Source organism: Saimiri boliviensis, chromosome 7 (assembly GCF_048565385.1).
Source record: "Saimiri boliviensis isolate mSaiBol1 chromosome 7, mSaiBol1.pri, whole genome shotgun sequence".
NCBI lineage: Eukaryota > Metazoa > Chordata > Mammalia > Primates > Cebidae > Saimiri > Saimiri boliviensis.
This window is the reverse complement of record NC_133455.1, coordinates 67,946,171-67,959,641: the sequence shown is the minus strand read 5'-3', so window position 1 is coordinate 67,959,641 and position 13,471 is coordinate 67,946,171. Positions and strand designations below refer to the sequence as shown.

General features: G+C 50.5%; 1 protein-coding gene across 1 annotated transcript; it reads right to left on the bottom strand.

Annotated features, from left to right (window-relative positions):
* Positions 1-8,845: 8,845 nt before the first annotated feature.
* Positions 8,846-12,951, bottom strand: KRT18 (keratin 18). Its single transcript, XM_039471794.2, has 7 exons — positions 12,450-12,951; positions 11,660-11,742; positions 10,825-10,981; positions 10,116-10,280; positions 9,903-10,028; positions 9,407-9,630; positions 8,846-9,044 (listed from the first exon to the last, which is right to left on the bottom strand). Exons 1-7 carry the CDS (start codon positions 12,864-12,866, stop codon positions 8,924-8,926), a joined length of 1,293 nt encoding a protein of 430 aa, XP_039327728.1. The 5' UTR covers positions 12,867-12,951; the 3' UTR covers positions 8,846-8,923.
* Positions 12,952-13,471: the final 520 nt, after the last annotated feature.

The window sequence follows — 13,471 nt, the reverse complement described above, 5'->3', positions numbered from 1 at the left end:
GTCAAGACATCGAGACCATCCTGATCAACATGATGAAACCTCATCTCTACTAAAAATACAAAACATTAGCTGGGCATGGTGGCACGTGCCTGTAATCCCAGCTACTCAGGAGGCTGAGGCAGGAGAATTGCCTGAACCCAGGAGACGGAGGTTGCGATGAGCCGAGATTGCGCCATTGCACTCCAGCCCGGGTAACAAGAGCTAAACTCCGTCTCAAAAAAAAAAAAAAAAAAAAAAAAAAAGGAATATATTTATTTTACTCATGCAAAAACCAGGCCCAGAGGGTACCTGACCCAAGGTCACAGAGTGATGGGCTGGGACAAGGATTCAGACTGCAGAGCTTCTTAGCTTTCCTTACTCTGGTGGGTGACCCAGACCAGGTGTGGCGGAAATGTTCCTGACTTCACCTTCCTTCACCAAGCGTTGCTGGGGCTTCCCCAAAGGCGGGGAGTGGAGAGAGGCCGCAGGCCAGAGGGCCAGAGACTGGCTGGGGGTGGGGGCTCGGAGTGGGTGTCTGTGCACCGCCCAGAGTCTCAGGGCCGTCCAGGCACCGCCCGTGCGCCTGCTGGCTGCGGGAGTCTCCTGGTTGCTGGCTTATCCTGGGACTCCTGGGAGAGCCCAGCGTGAGTGCTGGGGCACCTGCAACCTCCCTGGTCTCCTAAGAGGGTGGGGGAGGCCGGGCGCGGTGGCTCACCCCTGTAATCCCAGCACTTTGAGAGGCCGAGGAGGGCGGATCACGAGGTCAGGAGTTCGTGACTAGCCGGACCGACATAGTAAAACCCTGTCTCTATTAAAAATACAAAAATTAGCCGGGCGCGGTGGCTCAAGCCTGTAATCCCAGCACTTTGGGAGGCCGAGGCGGGTGGATCACGAGGTCGAGAGATCGAGACCATCCTGGTCAACATGGTGAAACCCCGTCTCTACCAAAAATACAAAAAATTAGCTGGGCATGGTGGTGCGTGCCTGTAATCCCAGCTACTCAGGAGGCTGAGGCAGGAGAATTGCCTGACCCCAGGAGGCGGAGGTTGCGGTGAGCCGAGATCGTGCCATTGCACTCCAGCCTGGGTAACAGGGGTGAAACTCCGTCTCAAAAAAAAAAAAAAAAAAAAATACAAAAATTAGCCGGGCTTGGTGCCGCGTGCCTGTAATCTCAGCTACTTGGGAGGCTGAGGCAGGAGAACTGCTTGAACCTGGGAGGCGGAGGTTGCGGTGAGCCAAGAGTTAGCCATAGCACTCCAGCCTGGGTGACAGAACGAGGCGCAGTCTCAAGAAAAAAAAAAAAAAAAAAGAGTGGAGAGTTCTTTTTTTTTTTTTTTTTTTTTTTTTTTGAGACAGAGTTTCACTCTTGTTACCCAGGCTGGAGTGCAATGGCGCGATCTCGGCTCATCGCAACCTCCGCCTCCTGGGTTCAGGCAATTCTCCTGCCTCAGCCTCCTGAGTAGCTGGGATTACAGGCACGCGCCACCATGCCCAGCTAATTTTTTGTATTTTTAGTAGAGACGGGGTTTCACCAAGTTGACCAGGATGGTCTCGATCTCTTGACCTCGTGATCCACCCGCCTCGGCCTCCCAAAGTGCTGGGATTACAGGCTTGAGCCACCGCGCCCGGCCAAGAGTGGAGAGTTCTTTTCTAAACATCATAACCCTCAAGGGGAAAAACCGAGGGGTGTATGCATGGACGTTTGAGGTAAGATTTGGGTATTAAAAAACAACCTTCCTACCAAAAAAAGAAATTATCCTGGCTTGGGGTGCACACCTGTTATCCCAGAAACTTGGGAGGCTGAGGTGGGAGGATTGCTTGAGACCAGGAGTTGAAGAACAGGCGGGGCAGCAAAGTGAGACTTGATCCCTGCAAAAAATTTTAAAATTAGCCTGACATGGTGGCACATGGCTTTGGTCCCAGCCACACAGGAGGCTCAGATGGGAGGATCGCTCAGACTGGAGGATTGCATGAGCCCAGGAGGTTGAAGCCGCAGTGAGCCATGTTTGCACCATTGCACTCCAGCCTGGGTGACAGAGTGAGACGCTGTCACAAAGTTAAATAAATAAATAAATAAATAAATAAGTAGAATGCAGCGTAATGAAACATTCATATGTTGCTGGTGGGAATGCAAAATATGTACAACTACTTTGGTAAACAAGAAAACATTGGGCCATTTTTTCTAATTTTAAAAATACGCTTTACTGGCCGAGTGTGGTGGTTCACCCTTGTAATCCCAGCACTTTGGGAGGCTGAGGTGGGAGGATCACCTGAAGTCAGGAGTTTGAAACCAGCTTGGCCAACATAGTGAAACCCTGTCTCTACTGAAAATACAAAAATTAGCCAGTTGTGGTGGTGCATGCCTGTAATCCCAACTACTTGGGAGGCTGAGGCAGGAGAATTGCTTGAACCCGGGAGGCGGAGGTTGCAGTGAGCCGAGATCGTGCCACTGTACTCCATCCTGGGTGACCAAGCAAGACTCCATCTCAAAGAAAAAAAAATATAATAAAACTTACCACATAACCTAGTAATCTCACTCCTAGGTACCCAAGAGAAATAAAAACAACTCAAGAAAAATGAGATGAAAACACAAAAATCCACACACTAAATGTTTATGGCAACTTTATTAATAAATGCCCCAAATGGAAACAGTATAAACATTTTTCAGCTGGTGAGTAGATGAACAAATGGCAGTACATGCACTGAATGGAATGTAACTCAACAAAAAAGGAAGGAACTATTGTTACATGCAACAATATAGATGAATCTTTGTTCATTTATTAATGTACTTTTGGAGATAGGATCTCGCTCTGTCACCCAGGCTGGAGTTCAGTGGCACCATCTCTGCCCACTGTAACCTCCGCCTCCCAAGTTCAACCGATTTTCGTGCCTCAGCCTCGTATAAGTAGCTGCAGTTACAGGGGTGCACCACCTCTCCCAGCTCATTTATTGTATTCTTAGGGTGATGGGGTTTTGCCATGTTGGCCAGGCTGGTCTTGAACTTCTGGCCTCAAGTGATCTGCCTGCCTCAGTCACCCAAAATCGTGGGACTGTTGGTGTGAGCCACTGTGCCCGGCCAACATAAATGAATCTCTTTTTTCTTTTCATATGTGGTCTTACTCTGTTGCCAGGCTGGAGTGCAATGGCGCAATCTTGGCTCACTGCAACCTCCGCCTCCCAGGTTCAAGCGATTCTCATGCCTCAGCCTTCCAAGTAGCTGGGACTACAGGCACACACCACCACGCCCAGCTAATTTTTCTGATTTTTAGTAAAGGTGGGGTTTCACCATGTTGGTCAGGATGGTCTCAATCTCCTGAACTTGTGATCCACCCACTTCGGCCTCTTAAAGTGGTGGCATTACAGTCGTGAGCCACAGTGCCCAACCAAAAGGCTACATTTTCTAGGATTCTGTTTATATGACATTCTGGCAAAAGTAAAACTATAGAGACAGAGAACAGATCAGTATTTGCCATGAGGTAGGAGTGGGAGGAGGGTTTGACTACCTGCGGTCAGGGTGAGGAAATTGTTCTGTTGATCTGGATTGTGGTGGTAGTTACATGACTATATGCGAGTATATACATTCATCAAAACTCAGAACTTTACGCAAAAAGAGTGAATTAACTGTATGTAAATTTAAAACATTTCTAGTAGTCACATTTATAAGAGAAAAAACCCAGATGACTTTAATAGACTATTTATTTATTTCAGAACTAGACCCCTATGGTCAGGAGGTCATTACTGACAAAGATTCTTGTGGGTCAGAGCATTCTGATGACTGTGCAGACCCGGTTGCCTTTTGGAGTAATCGTATCCACCCCCACCTGGCCTTCACGTACTGGGATCCTATCATTGCTACTGAAACCAGGAAGCCTGTTTATTTCTATGGTGGTCTTCCCATCTTCATTCCTAAGCAAGCAGAGAAAAATTAGCCAAGTATTTTTTTTGTTTCTTTTTTTTGAGAGAGGGTCTCACTCTATCGCCCAGGCTGTAGTGCAGTGGCACGATCTCAGCTCACTGCAATTTCTGCTTCCTGGGTTCAAACAATTCTCCTGCCTCAGCCTTCCAAGTAGCTGGGACTACAGGTGTGTGCCACCATGCCCAGCTAATTTTTGTACTTTTAGTAGAGACAGGGTTTCACCATGTTGGCCAGGATGGTCTCGAACTCCTGATCTCAAGTGATCCGCCCACGTCCGCCTCCCAAAGTGCTGGAATTACAGGCATGAGCCAGCACACCTAGTCTAGCCAAGCATTTTTTTTTTTTTTAACTTTTAAAAAACCTTTTTATTATTCTTTTTAAGAAATGCAACAAGCGCCTTACAAACCATCCATCTGAAGAGCCAGCACAAAGATGGCTAGCTGAGCATTTTTAAAGAATGCTACACTTCTTTCACCAGGATATTTCTCAGTGCTTCAGGGAAGGGAATATCCTCGAGGCTTTCTTGGGGGAATTATTTAGGGGTGAGAGAGTGGATTGTACATGATAAATCCACTCCAACATTCTTCTCTCCCTAAGTTTCTGGATTCCTTCCTCTGCATTATACAGTAGAATTAATTCCTAGTATCTCAGCTTCATTCATTGTAAGCCGTTACTGAGTCCAGGTTTCAGACAATCACCTAAGGAAAGAGATAAAGTCCTTCCCAGCTGCCTGAGCCAGCACACTGACTTTGGAATCTCTGAACCTCTATCAAGTAAATAAACTCAGTTCAATTTAAAACTGTATTCATTCCTCTCTAATTCAGCACCCTCAGGGATCCAACTCCACACCTATTCCCCAAGCTTATGCCTATATAAACTAGCAAAATCTCTGCAATTTTGTTCATTTGTAAGTCTTCTTCCATAGGGTTCGATTTTGTTCTTGTCACCCTAGTTATACCTCTGAGTCATCCATTGCACATTAATGATCTCAAGTGAGGCCAATACACAGTCTCCAAGCAAGACAGGACCAGCCTCACTAGAGAAGAGGCTGTCTCTGCTAGCAAGTGAGATTTAGTGGGGTCTGGTTATTCAGCATCCTCAAATATGTCCCCAAACCTCTGTTGCCATTCTTAGGACACCTCTCCTTCATCAGTGCCTTGGGATTTCACATGAGACCTGGCAAGCTTGTAATTTCAAATTAAGATGTAATTCAACAACCTGCAGGGCCAAGCTCCAGCTACATCAGCCCTGTGGCTACAGGAGTTACGAGGTAGGTTCATTTAGGAAGTCTTAGAGGCACCTCGGTCCTCTTGAGCCAAGAATATAAAATTTCAAGCTTGCTACTTTTTTGTCCTTTCTCCTCCTCCACTGCTGCTGCTGCTGCTTCCTCTTCTTCCTCTTCCTCTCCTCCTCCTCCTTCTCCTCCTTCATCTTCTTTCTTCTTTCTTCTTCTTCAACAGAGTCTTGCTCTTATCGACCAGGCTGGAGTGCAGTGCTGCAATCTCAGCTCACTGCAACTCCGCCTCCTGGGTTCAAGCGATTCTCCTGCCTCAGTCTTCTGAGTAGCTGGGATTATAGATGCCCACCCACCATACCCTGCTAATTTTTTTTTTTTTTTTTGAGACGGAGGTTCGCTCTTGTTACCCACCCAGGCTGGAGTGCAATGGCGCGATCTCGGCTCACCTCAACCTCTGCCTCCAGGGTTCAGGCAATCCTCCTGCCTCAGCCTCCTGAGTAGCTGGGATTACAGGCACGTGCCACCATGCCCAGCTAATTTTTTGTATTTTTAGTAGAGACGGGGTTTCACCCTGTTGACCAGGATGGTCTCGATCTCTCGACCTCGTGATCCACCCGCCTCGGCCTCCCAAAGTGCTGGGATTACAGGCTTGAGGCACCGCGCTCGGCCTACCCGGCTAATTTTTATATTTTTAGTAGAGATGAGGTTTCGCCATGTTGGCCAGGCTGGTCTCGAACTCCTGCCCTCATCATCTGCACACCTTGGCCTTCCAAAGTGCTAGGATTACAGATGTGGGTCACTGCCTGGCCACAATTTAATCTCAACAGCGTGTAGCCTGCCAAAGCCTTCCCTTCAATAGGCCAGTCATCCTGGTGGCCCCAGGTGGTAAATTAAGTTACTCATTTTGTCATTATATGTGGTAACTGGGACTTCAGGTAACCACTCTCAGATCCCTTTCTTGAAGGTATCATCCTGAGTTCTAGCTGTAGGGAATGAACCACACTAGCTGGTGGGGATCCTGAAGCTGACTGACCCCATAAACACACAATTGCAGCTGTGATCCATGGATCAGGAAACTGCTACTGCTCCTCGTGGTTCACCTGCCTCCCAGTACTCGATACCTGCAGAGCGAATAACTGGACACAGGACACTGCTCCAGAAAAATCCCACAGCCCCATGGCCAGACATGCCAACAGGAACAATCAAAGCAACAGAGGAGGGGCTTCACCTCACTTCCACTTTCCAATTCATATTCATCTGCGTCTAATAAGTGCAACGTAATTCACTTCCTCCAGGGGATCTGGGAAGTGCACCTTTGAGCTCCTTGGTTTCTGGAGCAGAAAGGTACCCATTTGGAATGGAGCTGAATGCCAGTCCATTCCAACTACTGCCTTTTGGATTTTGCAGCCAGATCTCCTGGGTTTGAATTCTGGCTTTGTCATTTATTTAGCCGTGAGACCTTAAGGAAGTTGGTTTATCTTTGTAAGCCTCAGTTTCTTCACCTGTAAAATGAGGATTTCAATACTATCCATCTCACAGAGTTCTTGTTAGGATTAAGTAAATGAATGTATGTAATGTGCCTGACATGTAGAAAGTGCTCAGTAAATACTGGTTTTTATGATGATAATTGCCATTGCTACATGACCAATCCAGGATGACACCAGGATGAATAAAACAGGGGTTGCCCGGACACGGTGGCTCATGCCTATAATCCTAACACTTTCAGAGGCTGAAGTGGGCAGCTCACCTGAGGTAAGGAGTTCAAGACCAGTCTGGCCAACATGTGAAACCCCATCTCTACTAAAAATACAAAACTAACTGGGTGTGGTGGTGCATGCTTGTAATCTCAGCTACTTGGGAGTCTGAGACAGGAGAATCACTTCAACCTGGGAGGTGGAGGTTGCAGTGCACTGAGATTGCTCCACTGCACTCCAGCCTGAGTGACAGAGCAAGACTCTGTCTCAAAAATAACTAACTAACTAACGAACTAACTAAATAAATAAATAAAACAGGCACAACCGTGACCTGAATCAGGAAGGAATGCTGTGCTGCAAACCTCAGGTACAGCTTGGGTCTGGCCTCCAAACTTGACTGCCTATTAGAGTCACCTAGGGAGCTTTTCAAACATTTGCCCTGAGTCCTGCCCTCCAAACACCTGAGTCAGAATCTCTGGCACTGGGACCGGGGTCTCAGTATTGTTTGTAAAGCTCCCCAGGGATTCTAATGTGCAGCTGGCGAAGTTATAGCACACAGAGGAGAGATCTGCGGACTGGGAACCTGGAGACATGGTTCCTGCTTTAAGCTTCTGTGACCTCAGACAAGTCACATGATACCTGTGGACCTCAGTGTTCAACTCTCAGAGCCAGAGCCAATAATACCCACTGCCTTGCATACTTCACAGGATTGTAATGAGGATCAAATGCATAAGCGCCCTGGAAACTGTGAGACATTGTCTAATGGGGGTGCTAATCGTATCAGGTGCATCGTCTTGGATTACGCCGATCAGCTTGACTCAGCTGCAAGTACTGCTCAGACTCCCCAGGACGTCCTGTTTTACCTTCAGTCTGCTGTGCATCCTATAATGTTGGCTGGGGTCTGTTTTTTTGCAAAACCAAAACTACTAAAGATCAAGACATCATCACTTGAAGACCTAGGTTAGGCTAATTAACTTGTACTCCACACAGCAGGGTACTAAGTGGCTACTCAAATGAATGAGGCAGGACTGTGCATACTGATTCAGAAAGCTGTCCAAGACAAAATGTTAAATGAAGAAAGTCGAGTTTACAAAATCAAGGCTGGGGCTGGGCATGGTGGCTTACGCCTGTAATCCCAGCACTTTGGGAGGCCGAAGCGGGCGGGTCACCTGAGGTCAGGAATTTGAGTCCAGCCTGACCAACATGGAGAAACCCAGTCTCTACTACAAATACAAAATTAGCTGGGTGTGGTGGTACATGCCTGTAGTCCCGCTACTCTGGAGGCTGAGGCAGGAGAATCGCTTGAACCTGGGAGTCAGAGGTTGCCGTGAGCCAAGATCGCTCCATTGCACTCCAGCCTGGGCAACAAGAGCAAAATTGCATCTCAGAAAAAAAAAAAAAAAAAAAACAAAAACAAAAACAAAAAAAAAAAAACGGTGCTCATCCTTACGTATGTGGGTGCTTACTCAGGGGCACCTCTTTCCTAGATGGGAACTTCAATGATCGTTTACTCAACTTCTAGCCAGACCTCTAGCACCCTAAAAATCATGTCTCCATTGAGTGAATGAACACAGCTTAGGGCACCATAGGTTCAGGGGATGAGTTATGGGCTGGGGTTTGAGGAAAAAGGGGTGGGTGGAAGGCCCTGGGCAGTGGGCCAAGGGTGCAGAACAGCAGGGTTGGGGAGGGCCAGGTGTGCCTCCCTCTCTCCTCTGTCCTTGGCCTAATTTCTTCCTCTGGTTCAGGTTTCTGCTAAAGATCAGTCAGGGATCTTAGGATCACAAGATCGCTTCAAGGCAAAGATTCTACTTGTAGGGATCCCCACTGCCTGTGACCCATCACATCTACTGCTCCGTCCTCTGTCTCTGAGAAGTGTTTCTAAGAATACAGTATCTTCCTTCTGCACTTCTATCTATATGAAACCCTCAGGGGTCAGAGGTGGTTTCTGCTGGATCAGGGATGGGACTGTTGGGTTAGGGCATTTGCCCATTTGCACGAGTATGAAAACAGCCAAAAGAAGACACAAAGTAACACTGAATGATGTCTGAACTTTTTATTGGCCTCCTGCTCCCCAAAGGGTCCCCTGCTTCTGCTGGCCTAATGTCTCAGAACTTTGGTGTCGTTGGTCTCAGACACCACTTTGCCATCCACTATCCGGCGGGTGGTGGTCTTTTGGATGGTTTGCATGGAGTTGCTGCTGTCCAGGGCATCACTAAGACTGTAACAGAAGACCAAGTCCCAGTTATAAACAGCCCCGCAGAGTAGAAGGGAGACAAGAAAGGTAGAGGGAAAAAGCCTCTTAACCTCTACCTTTATTTCCAAATCCTCCTCAGCCCCTTAGAAAAGGGAAACCCAAGGCCGAACTTCATTTGCACACTAAGTTCAGCTACAGACAATAGTTTGCTTTCTTCAAGGGTGAAACCTCTGTAATGGTTACTCCTTTGAAGACACAGGGGTGCCCACAGAGCAATGGCCAAGTGCTCAGTGGATACTAATGAACACGCACATTGGGTGCTTCCGAAACCTGAGGCTTTGGGCAGAAGTGACCTCAGCGTGTGTGGGTAGGAGAGCCCCACTCACCTGAAGTCCTCGCCATCTTCCAGCAGGCGGCGGTAGGTGGCGATCTCAGCCTCCAGCTTGACCTTGATGTTCAGCAGAGCCTCGTACTCCTGGGCCTGGCGCTGTCCCTCTGCCCGGGTCTGTGCCAGCTCTGACTCCAGGTGCAGAAGGATCCCATTGAGCTGCTCCATCTGCAGAGTGTAGCGGGCCTCCACCTCCCTCAGGCTGTTCTCTAAGCTGATCTTCTGCAGAGGCACAGGGAGGAGGGGAAGGGTGAGCCCAGAGTCCCAGGACTGCTCATCCCTTCACTTTTGGAAACTTTTGGGCACCTGCTGTGTGCCAAGTACTGGGGTAAGGGACAGGAGTGGTGGCACATGCAAAGAGGAAACGACTCTCTGAGATAAAGGAACTCATGATGGGAGGGGTAGGATTTGGGTTGAGACAGGGTTGGGCCTGAGGCCAGGTGAAGGAGATCAGGAGTCCAGAGGAGCTGAGCAGGTGATTCGAAGGCACTCACCGTATTTCTCATGGAGTCCAGGTCGATCTCCAAGGACTGCACTGTACGTCTCAGCTCTGTGAGTGTCATCTCAGCAGCTTCAACCTCCGTGGACTGTGTGGTGACCACTGTGGTGCTCTCCTCAATCTGCAGGGTGGGGACAGTCCATCAGGCCCCTCCTTCCCTGTCTGCCTCCCTCCCACAGCCTGGCAGCCATCCCTTCCCCTCACGTACCATCTGAGTCCAGTACTTGTCCAGCTCCTCTCGGTTCTTCCGAGCCAGCTCATCATATTGAGCCCGGATTTCTGCCATGATCTTGGCTAGGTCCTGAGATTTGGGGGCATCTACCTCCACGGTCAACCCAGAGCTGGCAATCTGGGCTTGTAGGCCGTTTACTTCCTAAAGGTGACAGGGGAAAAAGTGCGGAGAGCTCAGGGTCAGGGCTCCAATAAGGCCCGTCCTCTGTGACTGCCTCTTCTAGAAGGCCCACAGGATCAGCTGGAGAAGAGACCGGGAGAACCCCTGGGCTTGCACTCGGGGCAATATTAGTTCCGGCCTTTCTACTCCAGTGGGTAGAAATGCCACTGGGTAGAAATGACGGTTTCTCACAGTACCTTCATCCACCCTCCCCTTCACAAACCTGCTCCTTCTACCATCTTTTAGGAGGCCCTGCCAAGTCCACCTGCTCTCATTCCTCCATCACCCCTAGCTCTTGGTTCTAGCTGCTTCTACTTTTGTTCTCATCTCTTGTCACTCATATCATTTTGACCTGTAATTCAGGCGAGTCACAGAGTTTGTCAGAACAGTCTTGTTAAGAAGAGCCCAGGCTGCTATTTCTAAACTTCTCATCAAGGCCACTTCGAAGTGGCTTGTCCTGTCTATTCTCCCACCTAGACTTGTCTTGGCCCCTCAGTTCCTGGCTTGGCCAGTGGCCCCCGCTTGCCTCTTCATGGTTCTTCTTCATGAAGAGCAGCTCCTCCTTGAGAGCCTCGATCTCTGTCTCCAGCTGCAGCCGAGTGACATTGGTGTCATCGATGACCTTGCGGAGACCATGGATGTCGCTCTCCACAGACTGGCGCATGGCCAGCTCTGTCTCATACCTGTAAGAGTAGAGATGATCAGAGGGGCCCCTATCTCTGACCTTCTTAACACACACCACCTATTAAGAGCAGTTCTGTGCCCCCTGCAAACCAGCAACTTGAGTCAGCAATCAGGTGGTAGTCCCCTGAGCACCACTGTTGGCACTTGGAGGATAGTATTCTTAAACAGGGTCATACAAATGCTTATTTGGGCTGGGCATGGTGGCTGACGCCTGTAATTCCAGCACTTTGGGAGGCCGAGGCGGGTGGATCACCTGAGGTCAGGAGTTTGAGACCAGCCTAGCCAACACAGTGAAACCCTGTCTCTATTAAAAATACAAAAATTAGCTGGGTGTAGTAGCACGTGCCTGTAGCCCCAGCTACTCGAGAGGTTGAGGCAGGAGAATCTCTTAAACCCAGGAGGCAGAGGTTGCAGTCAGCCAAGTTAGCACCACTGCACTCCAGCCTGGGAGACAGAGTAAGACTCTGTCTCAAAAAACAAAAACAAAAACAAAAAAACCACACACACACACACACACACACAAATGAATAGTTAAATGAATACACTGATGGACCCAGACTCTCATCCACCCACATCTGAACAGGATCCCACTGTGAGCCCCTACCTGATCTAGCCAGGGGAGCATACCCTTCTCAGCTCCACCCCCAGACCCCCAGCTCCCTTGCCCCACAACTTACTTGACTCTAAAGTCATCAGCAGCAAGACGGGCGTTGTCGATCTGCAGAACGATGCGGGCATTGTCCACAGTATTTGCGAAGATCTGGGGGGATAGTCGAGAGAGATTGCTCCATGAATGGAAAGTCAGTGATGGGTGGGCTGAGTGTGTGAAAAGTGTTTATGTGTCCTAGCGAAAAATTCCTAGTGCCAGGAATAGCCAGAGGCTCTCTTTGAACACCTATCCCTTTTCATCTTAGCCCCACCCCATTCCCTTCTTTCCTGGACTCCTTTCCTAGATCCCGGCGCTCTGCCCCTCTTGAGCTCAGGCCCGCCTGCCCAGAAGTGAGCCACTACTAAAAAGTCCTGTCCCTGGACCTCTCCTGGCATTTTTTCTCTAGTGCAACTGCTCACTCTGGGCCCCCTACTCCCTGGATTGGCTCCACCCAAAGAAAGTCTTCATGTTGACTCTTAGATGATTCAGCCATAGCCACATCCGCTTAACCCTCCAATAGTCCCCACGCGGCCAGAAGCCAGTGTCTCCTCCTCTTTACTGGCCTTTCCTCACCTCCCTCCAAGCTGTCCACTTCCTCCGTAAAGCTCTCGGCCCTGTCCCGTTCCTCGGCTCTCCTGGGGAAGAGCCCTCCCATGCCTAGCTTCTGTGGCTAGGAGCCTGGTTGGAAGTCTTGGAATTTCCCAGTGGAGTAGGGGCTGCCTGGGGTGGACATGGAACGAGGGAAAGAGGCAGAGGAGTGTGTAACTGGAGGATCAGACATGGCTGGGAGTTGAGGTCTCTCCCACCACTCCCCTTACCTGAGCCCTCAGGTCCTCGATGGTCTTGAAGTAATGGCTCCAGTCTCTGACCTGGGGTCCCTTCTTCTCCAGGTGCTCCCGGATTTTGCTCTCCAGCTTCCGGTTTTCGGTCTCCAGGCTCCTGACTCTGTCCAGGTAGGAGGCCAGGCGGTCGTTCAGGATTTGCATGGTCTCCTTCTCGTTCTGGATGCCTCCCACTCCTGCCAGACCCCCGGCCATCCCCGCGGCCAGGCCCCCGACCCCCCTGTTGCTCCGGAAGCTGGTGCTGTGCGTCACGGAGATGCGGGAACCAGAGCCCCCGGCGCCTGCATAGACGCTGGCCGCGCTGCTGACCGGCCGGGCGCCGTAGCTGGGCACCCGGACGGAGCCCACGGACCGGTAGTTGGTGGAGAAGCTGGAGCGAGTGGTGAAGCTCATGCTGCCTTGGGAGGAGAGAGCGAGAGGACAGGACTCAGGCTTTGCCGACGACGGTGGCGGTGGCGGCCCGCGCGACCTGAGTTATATCCAGAGTGAGGCCCCGCCCCCGCCTCGCCGCTCCGAGCAGGAGCCACAGGTGGACGGTGAAGGAGCCGTGCTCTCCGCCCCGGGCCCCTCCCCCGCGCCCTCCGCGCCGCCCTGCCAAGCCCCCCCACCCCTCAGAAACCGGGTGGCCAACCGGGCGCGGACAGGGACAGCAGGTGTTGTTGGCCGGCCCTCGAGGCTGCTTTCGGGGCAGGAAATGACGTTCTTATGCCCTTCTCTCCCAGGTGGAGGAGGTGCTGGCGGGTTTGAAATTTGGGGGTCTGGTGGTGTGCGGGTGGAATGGCCTGTGAGTCCCTCTAGCTGCCCTCAGCCTGCAGCCCAAGTAATCCACCTGCGGAGGGGATCTTGGGGGGCATACCGGAGCCCCAGGAGTCCCGGGGAAGAAAGGCTGGGAGGGGGAGAAGAGGAGGAGAAGCAGTGCGGAGCCTCACAGCTGCTGGTTTGCACGCTCACACCCCCGCTGCACCTGGCTCCCCAACACTCCCGCCTGCCCACGTTTC

Excerpts from the sequence above, each read along its gene's own strand:
- KRT18 (XM_039471794.2), bottom strand. The coding sequence starts at position 12,866 with ATGAGCTTCACCACTCGCTCCAGCTTCTCCACCAACTACCGGTCCGTG. Across the intron at positions 11,743-12,449 it reads TCGAGGACCTGAGGGCTCAG|ATCTTCGCAAATACTGTGGA; the intron begins GTAAGGGGAGTG and ends CTATCCCCCCAG. Across the intron at positions 10,029-10,115 it reads ACAAGTACTGGACTCAGATG|ATTGAGGAGAGCACCACAGT; the intron begins GTACGTGAGGGG and ends CCCACCCTGCAG.